This window comes from Myiozetetes cayanensis, unplaced genomic scaffold (genome assembly GCF_022539395.1).
Source record: "Myiozetetes cayanensis isolate MyiCay16 unplaced genomic scaffold, myiCay2020 scf3, whole genome shotgun sequence".
Classification (NCBI taxonomy): Eukaryota; Metazoa; Chordata; class Aves; order Passeriformes; family Tyrannidae; genus Myiozetetes; species Myiozetetes cayanensis.
In genome coordinates, this window is record NW_026087521.1 from 11,890,980 (window position 1) to 11,912,471 (window position 21,492).

Here is a 21,492-nt window from a genome sequence, read left to right on the forward strand (position 1 = left end):
ACTATTAACACTTTGAGTTGCATGGTAACCTTAATCCCAGGTATTCTAGGCCCACAAAAGAAAGTTCTCTCTTCTGCAGCCCTGTATCATGATTTCATTAGAACACCCAAAGAATGCTACAGTGAAGTTACCCAAGAGGAAATGAAAATACTGTACTAATCAAACAGTTTGAAGTTTAACCTTTTTAAAATCATGAACATTCCTGAGGAAATTTTTAATTCTGAAGACTCACAAAAGCTCGTACCACACTAAAGGATCAAGTAAAAATGTTTAGTGTACATCCTCTTAAAAGCAGTGTCGAGAACCTATATCCCTAATACTTCTAAAATAAAGCCTTTATATAAATTTGATTTTGTACACCAAAACGGCAATTCAAATTTTAAATTATTTTCCAAACAGCTGTAGGATGCCTTAATTATATTTATAATGTATCTGTTTCTGCAATTCTTCTATTTTGAAGACCAGAGAAACATTTACCTCCTTCCTATGAAATATATACTCAATCACCTACAGGTTTTTAAGTACCCTGCAGGTTACATTTGTTACACAGCTCATGTGAGAAATACAGTCCTTCTGTAGTGCCAAATTTCACCAAACAGAAAGCTACTCAAGTCAACTGGTAGAATGAATCTGGTTCAGGCAAGTGCGTTGTCAGTCAAGCTGCTGATATATTTAAAATAACCCTCAGCTGCCACTGCTTTTAAAAGCTGAATATTTACAATCCAGAATGTACAAGCTCATGGTTTGTTTGGTAAACAATTGCACAGGTTTTTATCTGATATACAAACAACTTTATTCAACACCTCTGGGTTCTGGATGACAGATTTACTTCCAGGTATTTCAGAAACACACGGGAACACCTTCAGATCCCACCTCAAGATTTTTATCTATAATTCTAATCTATGTGGAATATGTGACTCCACTTCCTTTCTTGGAAAAGGAAGCTGTTCCAATCTGAGCTTCAAGTAAGTATTTGATACGGTGCCAATTCAAAAGAAGAGTATGTGAATTTCTACAAGAATTCAGGCGAGACTGGTCTCTTTAGTTTGTTTTTACAAGGAAAAAATTGTTTTTTAAAAAAATCATCTGACTGAAGGGATTTCACAAGCAGAGTTTCTCAAAAAAACTTCCCAGGCCAAGCAGGCATTTTCCTTCATGACCTCTCTGGTAAAGCAGTGCACACTAACAGACATTTGATGAGAAACTACAAAACAGTAAGAGATGGAGATGGGAATATAACATTTATCAAGCAGATGGACTTTCAGGGTAAAAGAAATAAGAATAAGCCTCAAAAACGCCAAATAAAGTTATACATTAGTGTATATAAATACAGAATAGTTACTGATAACCTGTATTCAGTAATAAGTCCATCATGCTGGGAAATTTCTAGAGATAAGACAGTATAAATTCTCAACAGACAACAGGAGATAAACTATTTTTTTTTCTTTCTTCTTAATAACAGGTCAGTTAAAGTTGTGATTTTTCTTTTTTGATGGATTGTATGTTCTCAATTTTCTTTGTGGTCTGAAATTAGTAAGACTGATTCAACCTGAAATTACTGAAATTTTCCTCTAAAGACAGAAACATTCATATTCTACTTTAACTATTGCTTGCATTGCCTAAGTGTTCCTTAGCACACAAAAAGCATTAGTAGTTTTTACATTTTGCTTTCTGGTACTTCACATAAAACATGAATTCTTTTTTATGTCAATAGTTTAGGTTGTGACAGCCTGGTTTTATTTGGCAATACTTTCAACATAACCAAAGAATGCTAGCAAACATTAGCATCTTTAAGAAAAAAAAAAATCGATGTTTATTCTGGACAAGGAAGCAATATTTTCCTCTTTAAAACAGTCCCTGAACATTTAAGTCTAACACTCTCACCCTAAGCACCGTCAGTCGAGACGTTCTATGACTCTTGCACTATATTACAAGGGTCTGAAAGGCTTGATTTGATTTTAAGCCTGAATTTAAGTTCCTTGAAATTGTCTCATTTTAACCTCCTTTACAAAGTTACCAGATGGTCAACAAATCCAAACCCAGTACATTATTGTTTAATGAACACTAGTGCAGAATAATTTAAACAGTCGAGAGATCAAACAATAATCTGCAGCAATACTTAAGCATGGCATCTCCTGCTGTCAAGCTTTAGGCAGTGTTTATTTTCTCTGATAACAAAATGTGGATTTTATTACTAAGGAACTGAGATGTCTATTTTTGTCTTTAAAGAAATACTAACATTTTGATTAATATTTTCAGAAAGCTTGATTTCTAAGCAGTGTTCCCTGCCTAGGAACATTCCTGGAAAAACTGTGGTTTTGTTAAAACTTCTTCTGATACTTGGTTCCCAGTTAAACTAACAGATGTCCCGGACAAGCTGCAAAGCAGCTATTAGGTGGTTATTAGGCATCAAGTTTCATTGAAAGAAGAGGCACAGACTGAAGTGAACTTGGAGGCACCGTCTGTTTCAGAGGTGAGAAGCTGGAACGCCTGCTGAGAGTTGTGCTTGTTCAGCCTGGAGAAGGGAAGGCTCCAAGGAGACCCTAGAGCAGCCAACAGGAGAGATGGAGAGGGACATTCTACAAGGGCATTTAGCCACAGGACATGGGGTAATGGCTTCAAAGTGAAAGAGGGCAGCCTGATTTAAATTTTAGTAGAGGCAGGTTTAGCTTAGAAGTTAGGAAGGAACACTTCCTAAAACATAGGTGAGACACTGGAACAAGTTGCCCAAAGATGCTCTGGATGCCCATCCTTGGAAGAGTTCCAAGGCCACAGGATTGGGTGGGATATTGAACAAGATCATGTCCCTGCCCGTGGCAGGGGGGCTGGAACTAGACCATCTTTAAGGTCCCTTCCAATCCAAAGCACTCTATGATTCTATGATCTGCCTCTTGCTGTGCTACACACCTACCTTACCTTCTTCACAGGATGGGAGGACAACTGGGGAATGGAAGAACTTAAATAATTTTATTACAAACATCTGAGGCTCGTATGCAGGTAACTTGAATGAGCAAAAAACCCCAAAACTCAGCAATAAAACACAACTACTTTGACTGCAGAAACGTTACTCCTTAAACTCCAGAAGTTACACAAAACTGACTGGGCTGTTGCCCTTTTTTTTTTTTTTTTCCCCCCCTTCTTCGAAAGGACCCTGAGGTTCTAAATGAAAGCAAAATTTAGGTAAATGTCCAGAAGAAAGATGGCCATTGAGTAGCAGTTCACTTGCCCTGTGTCAGTGGAACCCGCCCACTAGATGTCAGTGTCCTCTTGGGCAGAGGAACACCTTGGATCCCAACGGAAATTGGGCAGCTGGTAGTCCTTGGCTATCAGGACAACTGCACAGAAGGAAGTTTTTATCAAGAATCCCTGGGCCACAACAGAAGCAAGACAGTAACAGTAACATTTGCGAGTAAAAGACACCAAACAAATATAGTCCTAGACACTATTTTTGCCAATAAGGTTAAGAAGCAAAACACTAAGAACTCTTTCATGCAACATTACTGATTAAAAGAACAGCAGATTGTTCAACAGGATGGTGAACTGAAGGATAAAGGTATTTCTGTTTCCTATTTCCTGAAATACCCCAAAACACAAACCAGCATTTTTGGAAAAAAGGAAAAAAAAAGAAGACATAAGAATGGCCTCTGCCTCTACTAAAATTTAAATCAGGCTTAAGGAAGCTTAGACTCGGAAGCAATAAAGTGAATTATTGCAGCACAGTGTGAAATCCTCTGTGATAGGCATGACACACCACACCCTAAATGAAGGGCAGAGCAGAAGTCAAAGTTCAGGCACATAAAGTGCCTGTTGTCTGAAGAAATGGGTAGGTCTTTCTATTCCCCTGCATTACATCTACATATTAAGGTGAACTATAAATTTTGAATAGAATATTTCAGTTGGAAGAGACCTGAAGTTATCATCTAGTCCAACTGTCTGACCTATTCAAGGGTGTCTAAATTTGAGTCTAAAAGGAGAATACTGATACAAAAGGAATCAAATTTGACTGCAGGACCACATACTTGTACACTAATGCCAGCCCCATACATTATGTTGGGCTGATGGGCAAGGGAATGCCAGAGGCGAGGCAGCATCATGCTTATGAAAGCAGACAGATAAACAAGGGGAAGGTGAGGAAAAGCAAGTTGAGTTTTTATAATATATTTTAATGCACTCAGGATTTTTAAAGACCTATACTATCATGGAAACAATCACTGTATGGCAGCACACACAAGAAACCTGATGGTCCTTGAGGAGGAGACTGGGAAGGCTATGAAGCTGAAATTAAATATTTCAAAGGGGTAAAAAGTATAGACTTCTCTTTTTGAAGGTGTCAGATCAATTTGCCAGAGAATATTTCACTCAATCCCCAGCAAGAAAAACACCGTGGAGCCAATTTAAGCTGGCTAAAGGTCCTGAAGAACCACTTGTAGTTTCTGCACACTTATGTCTGTTATCCTTGCCAGACAGGAAAGGTTAAAAAAAAAAAATTCACCACAACTTTTTCCTTCAGAAATAGGAACTTAAAAAAAAAAAAAAAGAAAAAAGAAAAAAAGAGGAAGTTCAATTATAGGAAATTATACAGAGCTAAAAAAGTAAAACATTTGCAAGCAGCCCAAGGCCTGTTGACCTGTGCCAGGTAGCAGTACCTGCTGATTTTATGATCAAGGATGGATTCTGGTGCCCTGTGCTCATCAACCTGCTGCTACCATATACAGTCTGAGCTTCTGCTCAGAATCTGCCACTGAGAAGGACTGGGAGGATGGCTCTGTTTCATTTCTGACATTCTCTCAGTATCCACCAGTCAAAATAAAGTATTAGACTAAGTACACATGACACATGACACCATTCTGATACTCTAAACAAACTAAAATGTATCATGTGATCCTAAAATGTATCTATTTATCTTCCTCCCCAGTTAATAATATACCTATTGCACTGCCTGAAAAGCATAAAAAATATGTTACTGCTGTGCCTCAACCACCACAGCTGCAGTTATGATCACTTTAGCTGTTCATTGTTTTATAACCAAGTTATTTTTAAGGGACTGTCTGTCTTCTACCCATGTGCTATTTGCTTAAACAAGTCTCAGACAGTTATACTCTTGTGCTCTCTTGCTGCAAATTCAAAGGAATCTCAAGAAAACTTCCCTTAATACAGAAATAACTCCAGGCTTTATTTCCCCCGTGCATATATGCACTGCAAGACACAGTGCTTGCTGCTCCATCTCTTTTCAAGGTAATTGTTTTGATAATTTTAATGAACAAGTGGTTCTTGAACAGCAACAAGGGGAGCACTCTGACCAAACTCCCAACTTTTCAGCATTTCCTGTAAGCCTTACACCTTTACACCACACCTCATCCACCATGCTGACACTATTGGTTGGTCAAATACGGATGTACTCAGCACCAACATAACCCATCTGTAGATTCATCTGCTCATCTTCTCACCCACTTATTAATATATCCATTGTACCACCTGTAGCAGGTTCCAATTTCAACACCACTACAAAACAAAACACCCCAAAATGTTTATAACACTTTGAGATCCTTTCCAGGAAGCACAAGACAATACCATTCATACTATTCCATTGTCCCAAACATCACAATTATTAAAATTCAACTAATTTACAGTGTTCAGGGAACAAACCCATCACCTCAGCATACAGGTAGTCTTTACAAAGGTTTCAAGGTTTATTGATTATGATTTCATTATTATTAATTACATACTTAAATGCTTAGATCCCATCCAAATCCCTTAAGTTATAAATGCTAAAGGGTTAGGAAGACTAAACGGATCTTATTTTAAGCATTCAGTAAAAATAGGAAAAAGCAGCAAAAGTAGATTATAGACTTTTCCACCTTGTAGAGAAAGGCAAGTAACCACTTTGGATACAATTCCAGGACATATTTCAGATTTTAAAAAAACTTTCCCTCCAGCTAAAACTGGAAGTGCATAAACCACTACTCATCTGCTTCCTTCCATCATGTATTGCAGAATCGAAAAATGGAATACAGCAAAGACTAGTTTTGATGATCTACATGACTGTAAGATACGGATAGAGGGGTTCCTTTCTTTGTAGCTTTAGGATTTTTGAAGTCTGACGTGAGCCCAACTTCATCAATGCAAGTCTGTTCAGCTTGTGGTACTATGAACATAAGGACAGAGTTTCATACCCACCCCTACAGTCAAGGGTCAGCTGGTTTGTTTTTACTGTGCCAGAGGCAATAGTTAACATCAATAACAACAGCTATTTATATATATAGATTTTTCTCTAGCTGTTGCATCAAGTTTAACAGTTTTCCACCTCTTATCTTTTTATTCCAATTCTGTTTGCTTTAATCTTATTTTCTAAGCCACTAATCTCCTTTATTGCCATTCCTTCCTCATATGTCTGTAGAGTACCCTGCTACTGACACTGGCTGCAGCCCACACTTCCCCATCTAGGAAGGGGAAAGCTACTCAACACAATCAAATATTCCTCTTTTCACTTGTTTACACATAAATAAAAAAAAAATTCTGAGCTGTGGTCAAATTCACATTCTAATTCTGGAAAACCAGAAACAGTTTCAGCAAAGCCACAGAATTAACAACATGGCTGGGTGAGACACTGCAACAGTGGAAGAGCCAGAGGAGCAGCAGCCACTGGATCAGCATCACAAAGCCCCACTGCCTGCAGAGACCAGAGTCAGGTCTTGTGTGAATGTAAAATACTGAGGACAGTTACGGCACAAGCAGAATTTCTTCCACATTTTTACTGTCTCTTTCAACTCAGTACATTGCCCAACACACAATACTCACAGAGAGAGCAGCAGGCTGCTAACCTGCACACAAATAAGCCATGAACACCTTCCTCTTTCAGCTTGCTAAAATGCAATGTAATTTCCAGAAACTCCTCTTTTTTAACAGCTTCCTCCTAACCTTTACTTTGCTGCCTTCTGTACCAAAATGTTTTTTTTACCTCCCTCAAGACACATGACACTTTATAGCATTTTACTCAGTACTGAACTCACATTTCCATTATCCAAAAGTGTCATTAGGTGTCCTTTTTCCAATTTTAGATCTCTCTTTGTGAAACTGCTAGTCACAGCTCTTCAGAATGACAAAGTAAGTAGATAAAATACAGAAAATGAGGAAAGTTGCATTACCAAAGTTACTTCCTCCGATCTATCAAAGCTACTCTAGGGAAAGGTTAGCTAGAATGATTGGAATTGAAAAATTTACAAAGTAAGATAGGAAATACTAAAAGCAAAGTGTGAATTTCATTTTTATATTAAAAAATAGAACAACTGGGAAAAGTGAGGCTACATAGCACTGAACACTTTAAAAGGAACAGGTTGTAGTGCTCCTTACAGCCAGGAAAACTATGTGACTTGCTTGTGTGGAAACAGATGTGCCTCTAGTCAGAAAAACTCCCAAACTTCTGAGTTACTACAGATGTTGGGAACTGCCTATTGTGGTGTTTCTAACTTGGAAATAGGCTAGATATTGCGTGAAATTTGGATTGGGGAGAAACAATGACCCTTTCCAAATATCAGAACTCCCCACAATTACTACGAGCAGAATTATCTGAGCACAGCAAGTAGGACTCAAACCAAGTTTCTCAGTCTTATTTTCCCTTGGTGGACCTGGCAGCATTCCAAACAAAATCCATACCTTTAAAAGATCTCAATTTATTTTCAACACATCAGTCAAGTTTAATCTCAACCCTGATGTATTCCGCAGTTTGACTTTAAGGAACAGCAGCATTTTTCTAAAGCAATGCTGTCTTAAATCCTTGCATTGTGCCTTCTCTTAAAGGTTACCTTCTTCTCATTCCCAGTTTGTAGCATTGTGCATCAGTATTCCACTGGGTAACCAGAACAGCTATTAATGCTAATAAGCCCAGACAGGAATACACATTTGTTCTAAAGAGACAGTAACTGCATGACAAGTAATAGGATGAGACATGCAGGATTGCTAAGTCCTGGCTTTAAAATGCAAAATACAGAAACACATACTCTACAGCCAAAGTGAATTAATTCACAGGAGCAGTGAAGTATCACAAGGTCTTATCAGGATGCAAGTGTTTCTTATAGATGCATTATGGTGAATAGTACAGGATGTGAGCACGCTCAAGTACAGTACTTACTGCAAGATTGCATCGTGGCCCCACTGCTATTCCCTCTGAATACTGACTGCATTCCTTGTAGCTGCTAGGACCCAGTATTTATTTCTAAATACTCCAATTAGGCTTTAGTCTCCACGAATCTCTGTAATAACCAAGGTTAGACAACACCTCAACACTACAGTTCCTCTTGTGAGGAGAGGGACCCATAAGCAATATTACCCGGTCCAGTAAAAATCCTGCAATATTAATCCTGCTGAAATGAACAAATCATAACAGGAAAATTCATAAGGAACCCTCTGCATGAAGATTCTTACAAAGACCATTTAAACCAGTTTGGTTAAATCTCATTGTCCCGCTTCACAAGCTTCTTGCTTCACTGTCCATTGTCATTAAAAACCAGCAATTATCAGAGCTAGGTAATATTTATAAACTTAACTTTCATTTTAAAAGGTAAAAAAGCCAGTAAAATGTGTGGTTAAGCTACTCCATTCTGAATGTAAAGCCAAACCCAAATAGACCAGCCAGCTCTACTATTACCACTGAATTCAGAAAAAAAGGCAAAAAACCCCTCCCATAAACCTTCTTATAACCCAACAACTGATCACTCAGTGCCCACACAGCTTAAAAGAGTACCAAACTACACTATAGACAACCATTTACCTTCAGTTCATTAAATCCATGACAACCTGTATAAAGCTAATGCTTCTTCTGAAAATACAAAGCTGAAGAAACATATGAAACTTAATCACATGATTTTCCCCTCAGCATGCAATGGCTTCTGTCCCCAAGAAACAGTAAAAGCCAAATGTTTAAAATAATACGGAAACCATTCTAGCAGCACAGGGATAAGGTAGCACAAGCACAGGAGTAAAGGTGAGGGTAGAAATGAAAAAAAAAAAAAAAATTTAGTAAAATCCAATCACAACATAAAGACAGAAGTAAAGTGAAAACAAAACATTCAGGACAGATCAGGGTTGATACAAATAAAAAAATACATGTCGCAATTTGCATAAGATCTGACAGAAGTACTATGCCCAGTGGAAAATTACACACTTTGTAGGATGATTCAACTTCTAGCTGACACAAATGCAGAATTCCTGAAGGATATCTTGTTTATACAATGTCCAGAAGCTAGATCCAACAAGCTAAAGACAAATCAAAGACAGGAGTATGAATACAAAAGGAAGTTCGCATGAGCAAGCATTTCTGTCTTTTCCTCTGCAAAAATCCTTCCTCCGTGGCCTTTGAGATAACCTCCAGAAGAAAGTTGGGGATGCTTATGCAAGGTGTGCTGTGAATTTTAAGGGTTTCTCAAACCCAGCCTATAAACTAAAAGATTTTATGTGCTTAACTTTGCACACAACATGGTAATTATATACCCATTAAACCTACTAACCACAGGAAGGAGTTTGTGATCTCCATCCAAACAAATCTTTAGTTCAAGCACATGAAGTTGGTAAGCTACTGAGGTGGGTTGGCCCTGGCTGGATGCCAGGTGCCCACTAAAGCCATTTCATGCCCCCCTCCCTCCACAATTGGATAGGGGAGAGAAAAATATAATGAAAGGCTCATGAGTTGAGATGAGGACCGTGAGAGATCACTCACCAATGGTCATCACAAGCAAAACAGACTCAACGTGGAGATATTAACTGAATTTACTAACAACCAAAATCAGAGCAGGGTAATGAGAAGTAAAACACATTTAAAAAAAAAAAATCCAAAAAACCAAACATCTTTCCCCCACCCCTCTCTCCTTCCCAGGCTCTACCTCCTCCCTGCCAGTAGTGCAGGGAGATGGGGAATGGGGGTGACAGTCAGTTCATCACATGTTTTTTCTGCCACTGTTCCAGAGGAGGAGCCCTTCCACTGCTCCAGTGTGGGCTCCCTCCCAGAGAAGACAGTGCTCCATGAACTTCTCCAACGTGAGTCCTTCCCACAGGCTACAGTTCTTCACAAACTGCTCCAGCGTGGGTCACCTTCCACAGGGTGCAGTCCTTCAGGAATAGACTGATCCATCCAGAGCTCCCCACAGGGTCACAAGTCCTGCCAGCAAATCTGCCCAGCGTAGGCTCCTCCCTGCCAGGAGCCTTTTCCAGGGTGGGCTTGCCACAGGGTCACAGCCTTCTTTGGGCATCCAACTGCTCCAGCAAGGGGGTCCTCCCCAGGCTGCATGTGGATCTCTGCACCCCCACAGCCCTCCATGGGCTGCAGGGTCACAGCTGCCACACCGTGGGCTGCAAGGGAATCCCTTCTCCAGCTCCTGAAGCACCTCCTGCCCCTCCATCTTCACTGACTTGGGTGCCTGCAGGGCTGTTCCTGTCACATATTTCTTGCTCCTCTCTTCTCTGAGCACAATCACATTTGTGCAATAACTTATCTGTTTTTTCCTTCTTAACTATGTTACCCCACAGGTGATACCACTGTCACTGATGGGCTTGGCCTTGGCCAGCAGTGGTTCCATCTTGGAGCCAGGTGGCATTGGCTCTATTGAACATGGGGGAAGCTTCTGGCAGCATCTCACAGAAGCCACCCCTCTAGCCCCTCCACCTCCTCCCCACACAAACCCAATATAGCTACATTCCTACAGGAAGAACATTTCACCTTCTCAGTTGTTACCAATAAATGCCAAATTCCACACTAACAAGAATGGGTTAACAGGGTAAGAGGGAAAAGAAATACATCTCATAAGTGAATACTGTCTGCTGTGCCCTGGAGTAGTTTGCATGGAACACCTGAACATCTACACCTTTAGTACAAGATTTGGGAAACTCTTGAATTCAGGATCAAGTTCTGGAGGTTTTAAAGTGGTAAGTATTACAACAACCCATAAAATGTAAAGCAAAATGCAACAATTCAAGAAATTAATTTCTGCATTTATTTAATGAAGTCAATTCCACTTCCTCCCTATCGTGCCTAACAAGATCCTTTACCTGACTAAATTCATGGTCATTTTTAGTTCACAGGTTCCGTCTCTAGAAATAAATCAGTTAAATACTTAATTATATCCCTTCACTGAATTCCCTTTTTACTTCATTGTTGCTTTTCTCACTTCTAAACACCTTTTGGCCTCATGCACATTTAATATATCTGGAAGTTGTTACCTTCATCTATGAGAGTTAAAAACACCATCGTTGAGGTTTTCATATCCACATACTTTCTTCATGGGAAGATCATAATGTCTTACTGTACCAGACAGGGAATATTTTTTCTATGAATACAGGAAGGGAAGCCCATTATATATGCTGTAAGACTGGAGAAACAGGATGCTGGCTTCATTTTCACACAATCACCAATTTAAACAGTGCTAACGCTTTTTAGATTGCTGTGCCAGAAAGATATGTTGCTATAGCTTTGCACTAAAAATACTACAGTGTTTAATCATGGTACCAAATGCAAGCTCTCATTCAGGCTATTCCATGGTAGAATTAGTTGTGGAATTAGCTAGCTTTGTAGAAGCAAATATTCTTTCCCTGTAGGAAATCACATTAATTTATGGCAACAGCTTGCTGACTTCGGGATACACACATTTTTTCAGTGTTACTGGTATCTCAATTTAAATAATGTATTAACAGACTATAGACTTCTGTAATTTGTAAGAAATACAACTAGACTTCTCGCTGTCACAGTTTCACCTGCTCTTTTCAGAACAACAGGGAGTTGACATCTCAGATAACTTCCAGGCTGCATTTTCAGCAGAACAAAAGGGAAAAGAAATGAAAGTTTAAATTTCATCATCTTAATCAAAATACTAAGAAAACATGTGGTACCAGTTGAAGAAGCAACTGTAGAAGTGTTACTACAGAATTCCAGGGCAACTCCCGTGGCAGTTCTGTGAAAGAGCCTCTGGAAAAGTTCTCCTGTTTATAAGGAAAATATAAAAGGCTGTGCAGCTTTAATGACAACCTATTTCAGGGCATTCAGTTTGAAAAGCAGACTCGTGTCCAAAGCTTTAAGTGAAAACCTCCTGTGTTTCACTTCTGTAGCAAAGAGTTGTCAAAAGAAACAGTGTACATTCCTCCCTTCTGGGCCTAGTCTTCCTAAAGCAGTAATAACAGAAAAATAAAGCATCTATAAAACACCACATTTCTTTACTAAAATAAGTCCCAGTGAGTGCCTGCAGTACTTGACAAGTCCCTTCTACCTGCCCACAATCAGTAATTTTTTTCTCCATTAACATTTACATTTACTTGTATGTCCTTAACATCACAGTTTTGTTTATGCAACCTCAAAGAAAATGAGTTAAAATTAATTTTACATTATAATTTGGTCATAGTAAAAATTCACACAGCTTTGTATAACCACCTAAACTACTAAAAATTGAAGTCTTAAAAGAAACTGTCAAATACTTAGAGCTATCTGGGGACACTCACAATATCTAAGAGATTATTTCCTTCCTTTAGCAGTTTGTGCAAGAGGGGTGCTGCCCTATAGGCGATTTATAATTAATTCATCTCTGCAGGAATTCTCAGTTTCTTGAAGCAGTTCAACTAACCTACATATGCCCTACCCTCCAGAACACTGCTTCATTTTCCAGCTTTATTTTGAGCTAAATGTTTCCCTTGAGTACTCCTACTGGACAACTGTACTCATTTCAATTAAGAATTACCTATTTGCTAAAATTATCAGAATATACATGAGGGACTAACTAATAACAAAAGCATAGCTTCCAGTTGTAATCCTGCTTCCCATGCTTGAAGGTAAAAGATTCAAGTAGAAAATAAAGGAAGAATTAAGATTTATTTTCTACATGTGTAAAAAGTAGTTTAAAAAAGCACTATGTACTGGAAAAAATATGCAGGGCATGATACAGTTACTACTAAGACATCTCCATGATTAGTTTTACTCACTCATAGAGCAGCCAGTCATCAGCTTCAAACCCAGCCTATCCACAGTCTAAGTGCAGCACACTATTCCTATAACTTCGTTTTCTCTGTTATTCCTATCACTTGTTCTTCTTTGTCTGTTCTGCTTTCTGTGTTAATTGATCTCTCAGTTTTGTGCAGCGAGACCGTGCAAATGCTGGACAATTAATCCGATAAGAACATTTGTCTAAGTAGGAAGCTATACCCAGGTACCATCCATGCTACCAGAACGCTGCGTGCCTTGAGGAAAAAGACACTGTTCCATCACAAGGTTATGCATTACAGAGTCAAATACAGTCAAATAAGAAGTGAAACATTTAGGACAGAGTGGAACACCATTCAGGCTTCTCAAGAGCAGTGCAGTTCCCACAGCAATCGGTCATTTAAACATGATGCATAATCTACACTGGCAAGTACTCCGAACACTCAAGACAGGAAACCCAGGAAGCATCCTTTCAATTTGGAAGCCAGTTGTTCAAAGATACTTGTGTCCTCCAAGAACTATCAGAGGAATAAAATAATGCCATACTAATGTAAAGGAAGACAAGATGTATTTAAAAAAATATAATCAACAATGGAAAACAGGATTAAAATTCTGGAAGAACAGCCCCCTGAAACTCTCAAACGTGACAAATAGCTGGAAATCATGCCTCTAAGTCCAGGCAAAACCTGCATGCACTAGAACAGAGAACTAGTCTAGCTCAGCACAGGAAATGGTTTTCTCATCCATGATATTGACCACGTAGCAAACATGAAAGATAGCAATGACAGCAACAATAGCAGAGTGCAGACTGCCCAACCTCAATTAAAGCAGGAATATAAGACAACACCTCTCATGTGCCACATTCTTTTCAGCCTCCCTTTGATTGTTCTTTATTAGCTGTCCAGAAGAACAAGTCTTGACCCCTTGTTCCCACTGTAGCCCGGTTGCACAGCTGAAAGATGGTCATCTACCTCTTCAGAACCCAAGAAAAAAACCTCTCTCAATCTCACTGATCCATATAGAAGCTGTTCTTCCCGTGATCACAAAGAGTACAAAACATCTGTGTGTTCTCAGAAGAAAAACAAAAAGCAGATGTCATCCACATGAGGCAGCAAGAAGGACAGGACAGCAGGACGGATAAATGCAGTAAGATGCAAAATTTTTCAAGAGGACACCACTGTATTCAGACCGTAGAAAAACAAACAAACCCAGCTACACCTTACAAAGCTACACAAGAAGGAAGTTAATATAAAAGAAGTTTGTTCGAAAATGACAAGTTCAGTGTCATAAATAAAGAGATTAAAGTAGTACCTACATTCTTAAAGCAATATGGTTTTAACTAAGTTAACTTCCCCTTAGAGACTGATGCTTTCCAACCCATGACTTTATGCACCAAAAATCATAGCTAAGATCAAACAATTAAAATTAATACATTTCAGTAACATTTAGGAATCAAGGCCTGCTCTTCAACATGAAAAAAATTAAGAGTATAGCCCTTCTGCCAAAAAAAAGGAACCTAAGTTATACGGATATCCTTATGAACACTTAACCAACTGTGTTAGGATTTCTCCAAGTCATAGCAAATTAAAAACTGAACAAGCCAACTGATCCATACAGCACTTAAAACTTTCAGTTTACTAACGTAGTGGCTCTTGGCACATTCCTAACACTGGGCAATTCAATTCTTTTTGCAGGACTAAGGGAGCTCAGAAGTAAAACTACTGTAAAAAATTCACTGTCAGAAGCATGATGGTAGAATTTCCTTCCAAATTATTGATGCTTCCTTCTAGAAATCTGAATGAATGAAACGTGTATCTTTATTTGCTTTTGTTCCTAATGACATATGTAGCCCATGAGGCAACAGTATCCACAGCTTCAGTACTCTCATAATAGCTAGGTATTTTCCCCCACTGAAGTAACTGCCTACATCACCTTGCTACATTTTATAGCTGATAATTCAATTCTTCTAGGCTTTTCTTTCACAGGACACTTCCATTAGGGCAATATTGCCTTTAAGTCATCCCATAAATTAACACCAATAAAATTACCTTTTAAAGAAATTAAAAGTATTGGCTTGCAGGAGGACAGATAGGAGGAAAAATTGGGTCAACTAAACTAGGTCATCCATTTATACCTCTATTTATCTGGTACCTTTTGGGAAGCATATTTCTCTAGTTGATCTTTTTAGCTGTGTAAGAATTTTTTCATTCTGAAGCTGATGACAAAAGGGGAGCTAGAACAAGGCCCTTGGGGACGCAGGCAGTAACTTTCCTATGCAAACCTGATAGTGACTGAAACATCCTGACATGAGTATTTAGAGATACTTTAAAACAACAGTGTTCAACCCAGAATGACAGACCTAAAGCCTGAAGGACTTGACTACGCTCTTCTGCTCTTACAACTCTTTCCTCACCTTGCAGCACTCTCAGCTTCCCAAGTAAAGCTACTGGCTTTGCACTGGTGTTGTTTCAGCGTTGTTGGGTCTGAACACAATTTGGTTTCTAGAAGATGCAGAGGGACTCCAGACAGAACTCAAACAACACAGCCACTCTCTGGGGCTACAGGTTCTAGATTAAAAACTCCACAGCTGTACCAGAGTGCTATCCTTTCATAAACACATTCTGACTGTTCAAATTTGAACAAACAATTAATGAGTTAAGTTTATATTAGCAAGGTTTTTTTTGCCAGATGAAGCAGGAAAACAAAGAGCTTAATCTCTCTGCAACATTCACGTGCTAGTTAACAGAAATAGAAATGCATGTCCATGCTTCACTGAGGGCAAACACACATAGCTGAGTTATCCGAGCCTGTGGTGGCATAACTGTAGCAATTGTGGAGTACAACAGCCTGAGGAAAACACCAGGATGCAAACACCGCACTTCCTAACGGCACAAAAAGCTCCTGCTCTACCCAATTAACTTGTCCTTTACTCAGTTCTGTATCTGACCTTTAACGCTGATGCCTCTCCCTAAATATAAGAAAAAAACCCATTATCTACCTTCTGATTTCAGTTCTACAAATGCATACTCAAGGTACACCTATAGTTTCACCTTTTCCCAACACTAACAAGTGCATTGCTATTTTCCCTATGCCACGTCCTATGTATTAAGCATACCACAGTAAAACTGTAGCAGTACACAAAGCAAAATCCACAAATATTCAATAGTAACAGTGAAGAAAATCAAACAGAATTTCTGTTTATTACATACACATCAATGGCTTTAAGATTAATATAAATGCCTCAGACTCTTGTGCTTAAGATTAACAAACGTATACACATTAGATAATCTGAATATCTGCTTAACCTTCCCCTGCTTGCTGATAACTTCTACTCAGCTATAATATCATCAAGGAAAAATACCCTGAACCTATTGCAGTTTTAAAGTAAACTGTGTACACTCCAATGCAAGCAATTAGTTCTACAGCATCAATCACACATATATGCAGACATACAACCATGCAAATACAAATATATAAGCATGTACATAGAGCTACAGATCTATAGATTAGTGTCTAGGGTTGATAAACTATGGTCACATGAGACATATCCATATATAGCTATCTATTGATATGTATCTCTCTCTATACATATATATAACTAAATACAGCAAAAGGCACTGCAGGATTGAGATAAGAATAAAAACAAAGTATGTATCTAACATGCTATTTAAATTATTTGGAGTGCATGTAGTATGCCATGAGGTGCAAGGTCAAGATTACCATTTGCTCCTCCTGAATGATTCTATAACATTCTGCAAAACCCGCACACAACCCTTTACTGCATAAGAGCAGTAGAATTACACACTGCTGTCTTTGGAAACTGAGCAAACAGAACTTATTACCACACAAGCTATTTGACACAACCCAGAGCATTGCCTAACTGACTTGGTTTGGTTTCATGTGCCTGAAAGAACTGCAATTTTAGGCAGAGTTTGCGAGTTCTTACACCCCAAGGTCACTACAGCAGCTTTGTGGCTGTATTCTATGCCTCTGTGAAAATTTGGAATGGCATCTTTGAAACAACAGAAACAGCACTGAGGAAATCCTCAGAAGGGGACAAAAACACTGAACATTTGAGTGGTTGTTCACGTGAAACTGTAGTTTCGCATAACATTTAATGAACAGTATTTCACAAAATTCCAGAAGCCTCTGTAGTTCGGGTTTACTGAAATGACTCTTCGGTCACATTGCTCCAACCAGATTTAGTCCATGTCAAAGAAGCTTTATGAATGGCCTGGATGACTATCACCACACACAATGAAGTAATGTGTTGGTGTGCGCCCCCCACATACAAATTAACAGCATCTAGCTGAAATACAGCTAATGGAAACAAAACTCGAAAAATACATCAACACTCAAGCATAAGCAGTGCCAGCAGACGTCAAGGAAAAAGTACCTGGATGTACTGCAACCATAGTAGCAAAATTCTATTCTACATTATTTTAGTGAAAAGCCCACTTGTCCCCGTATCCTTGCCCTGTGGCAAGGCACACAGACGTGCCTGTCCTGTTTTCAAACTAACCACTTCATTTAATCCTTACTGTGCACTCCCAAAGTACTGAAATGATCTGTTTGTAAGTTCTGCTTACTTACTAATGCAAGCTAATTAAATATATTAGATTTCAAGTAACGAACTTGCCATTGGTGCCCAGATTACAGAATTTATCTCATAATTGGAGTGGGGAGTGGGTAATAATCAATTTTCCACCTTCCAAGCGGAAGTTGTTTCCAGGTATGTCAGCGGCATTATTAAATAGCAGCCTTACTCACCTACACTCTGGACTTTCAATAGCAATCAGCCCGGCTTATCAGCCTACCTGCACACACCTCTAGCTTTTCTACCCTCTCCTCCAGCACTCCCTGGCACCCATCAAGTACTTTTCAGTTCATTCACCCAGGCCTACATACAACTCTCTAAGCCTATATTACTCAATACATTCAAAAGCAATAAAAACCATAAAAATAAAGAATCATTTTCATTTGCATTCTCCCACTCTACCATCCATATTTCAGATTCCATTTTGACTTGGAAATGAAGCGATGAGTAACAGCAATTCCTATTCCACAAACTTGCCAGTGCTTAGCAGCGACAGTACATCCTGCACTTAAATGAGAAAATACAACTTCCTCCCTTCCCATTCCAAAAATAATCTACTAATTCTCTAAAGAAAACAGAATACTGATACTTATATCCCCTTCACCTCCTTTATTTTCCCCTTTCAAGCATTTTAAAGAGCACATTAACATGGCTCTCTTAAGACAACCAAACACACCTCAAAACACATACCCCGCCCAAAACAAAATACCAAAATACGTTCATAGTGAAAAAAACCCCAAAAATCAGCAATTATGATTCTTGTCACCACACTAATCTATGTCTGCTTTACTATATAAAGGTGAATATTAAGGCTGAAGATCAGCATCTTAGTTTCCCGGTTTCCCTTTAATTTACAATATAAAAATCAAATATAAAAGTTTGAAATACAAAGTGTTAAGAGGACAAAAGAAATTCTGAACACAAATCTATCTGAAACATTTAACACTGTTTCAGGTAATGCATCTTTCTCCTGAAATGCCTTACCCATTAGTTCTTATTTTCCTACTTTTAGCAGCATTCTCTTTCCTTGCTGCTGCTGCAGGAAAGCAATGGGAAAACTCACTGCCTATCCAGCTGAAAGCTACAGAAACAACATGCTGTCAAATAGAGAAATTGAAACAAAAGCTATTTTTCCATGCAGAGGTGCCACTACTTCAAAGAAAAGATGACAAAAAAGATGGTATTGTATACCATTTGACTACAACAAAGCTAAAACACCAGGGTATTTATCAGATATATGAAACGGTAGAAGTGGGTTAGGAAATCTAGAACAAAGTGTTAAATATAAAGGTTATTAAAAATGTCCCGCATTTTGCACTAGTCATTTTGCCACCCTTTCTGTAAAGTACTTGTAATTAACACGAAGAAGACAGACTCATTGGTACAAGGCGAGATGTCAATTTGTGTTAAAGAGCAATTATATTACTAAAACTATTACTTAATTAAACACTTCTGTCAGAGTATGCAACCTTTAATCCCTCAAGTGAAGATTTAGAAGGGTCCTATCGCTCCAGCACCGTCCCTCATTGTACATATTTCCCTCTTCCTTTCCCACACACTCAGATGTTTCAGCAGCATAGTTTCAGTATTTGCAAAATCCTGCCCAAAGAGCGTGGCTGATTTCCCACGGGCTCCCTCCCCACCCTGGATGAACTCGTTACTTCCCAAAGTCCACTCCACTTCCTCTTCCACCCCTGGACCTGCCAGCGCTTCCAACGCCCCTCCGCCTCGCCTTGCGCAACATCCGCGGCCTCCTCCCCACATTTCAGACAATCCCTGATACGACATTTACATTGAGGTTTTGGTTTGGTTTTTTTTTTGTTCCCAGACCACTAGCACAGACTGACAGCTTAAAGGGCTAACGATGTGATTTTAATTCCAAAGAGAGACAGATAATAAACCAAGAGACAGACACGAATACGAAGGGCACTGCCCCGCTCTCCTTCGGCTCTTCTGTGGGTCAAACTGCATTTTGATATTAAGTATTTAAGCGTTATTGAAAAGTGCCAGCGGCATCTGTCCAATCAAAATTATTGTTTGCAGCTCAGACCACCTATTCAAAAGATAAATCTCCCGAGATATTTTAGAAGCCCGATTAAACAGCAAAAAAAAAAACCAGGAAAAGCTCTAGTTCTCCAAGAGAATTTTTCCCCAAGCACACATGTTAACCAAAGGCTGACGGTGAACTGATCTGGAAGGAAGAAAGGACGAGGGATACAGGCAGGGCTGCGATGGGGGATGGGAGAGAAGGGAGATGTTAGGGAAGGAAAGATGAATATTCCTCCAAGGACTATCAATACGTTTAACACATCTCCTCGGAAAGAAGAAAAACCTCAAGCAGGCAGCTAGAGGGGCAGATAAAGGGGAAAGGAGGGAAGGAGTGCCCGATTATCCCCTGCTGACATTAGACACGGCAGCCCTGCAGAGAAAAGGGGCTGCAAGGGCGAGGAAGCGCTCGCAGCACCCCGCCTCCTCCCCCCCGAGCCGGCTCTGTCCCCTTTATGTGCTCCGGGAGGAGCGGGGCGGGGGGGCGAGGAGCCTCCGGGTTAATTTGGAAAGAGCCGGTCACCCACTGCTCCCCGGGAGCGAGGAAGGGCCGGGGCCGCGGTGACAAACCTCCCAGGGGAGGGGGGGCAGGAAGGAGGGCGAATCCAGGCGGACACACTCCCTCCCTCCCTCCCTCCCTCCCTCCCCGCCGAGCCCAGCAGCGCTGGGGGGCACAGGGAGCCGGCCGAGCCCCGGGCACACAATAGCAGAGCACCCCGGGGGAGCGATGCTCGCCCAGCCCGGCACCCCTCGGCCCACCGGGGGATGGGGAGGGCACCGCGGGTCGCCCCCCCGGTCCCGGGGGGCGCCGGAGCCGCGCCCGCACCGCCCGCGCCACCGCCCCTCACCATGAAGTCGCTGGCGAAGTTGTCCTCCCCATTGTGGTCCGTGTCCTTCATGGCCTGGACGCGCTTAATGAATTTCCTCAGGATCTCCTCCTGGCTCATCCTGCCCCGCCGGCCGCCCTGCGGAGCGGGGAGCCCCGGCCGCCCGCCCGCTCTCTCTCTCCGCCCGGAGCCCCCTCCGCCGCACGACCCGTCACCTGGCTGCCTTCCTCGCCCTGCCCTGCCTCGCCCGGGCCTGCCCGCGGCCTGCTGGCTGCGCTCCCGGCCCGCTCACGGCCGCCCGGCCGCCCGCTCCATCTCGCCCTGCCTCCCTCCCTCCGCCCGACCCCGCCGGAGCCGCCGCCGACACGGACACGACGCGCTCCCTCCTCCGCCCCCCGCGCACGCGCGGCGAGCGCCACGGCCGCGGCCCCGACCCCGCCCCGCCGCTCCAGCGCCCCGCCCTCGCCGCGAGGCCATTGGCTCTCCTGGCCGCCGCCGCGCCCGACTGGCGGCCGCGCCCGCCAATCAGCGCCCGGCGCGGCCGCGGGGAAACGCCCGCTGCACTCCGCGCCTCGCCCCGGTCCTGCCGCATCCCCCCCCGCTTCCCGCGGATGGGACCACCCGAAGGGCGCCTCGTGGAGCGCTGGAAGGGACCACTGGGCAGGCGGGGGGAGGCTGAGCGGAGCGGAGCGCGGTCCCCTCTGTCCGGAGCACAATGGGCGGCGGTGGGCGCTCTGCAGCGGCATGTCGGGACGTGTAGTCGCGACAGCGCCGCGTCCCAGCGCTGCGGGGCTGGGGGCTCATGCAACGTTCCACCGGAACGGCCGGAGCAGGAGGGTTCCCACACCGTGCGGGGAGCCCGGAGCCGCGGAAAGTGCTCGGGGGTCCCTGCGGGGGCGGTGCCCGTCGTGGTGAACGCGGGACAGCGGGAAGATGGCGGGGCGGGGGACGGGGACGGACACCTGGCCGGGGACCTCTCCCCGCGTGTGTGTCTGTATGTCTGTTAAGTACAGATATAGATATAAATATGCATATGTATATATTAAGTATATATCTATGTATGTGTATAT

The 21,492-nt window shown here is 41.5% G+C and overlaps 1 protein-coding gene across 2 annotated transcripts in view; it reads right to left on the minus strand.

Annotated features, from left to right (window-relative positions):
- PTPN12 (protein tyrosine phosphatase non-receptor type 12) overlaps positions 1–20,677 on the minus strand; it is a 69,065-nt gene extending 48,388 nt beyond the window's left edge. Inside the window, exon 1 of one of the 2 annotated variants that reach the window (XM_050324074.1) lies at positions 20,444–20,677. In XM_050324074.1, the coding sequence (XP_050180031.1) occupies positions 20,444–20,542 (99 nt within the window). In that variant the 5' untranslated portion in view covers positions 20,543–20,677. The remainder of the gene's footprint in view (positions 1–20,443) is intronic. The other variant, XM_050324073.1, reaches the window with a different exon arrangement.
- Between the last annotated feature and the right edge of the window lie 815 nt (positions 20,678–21,492).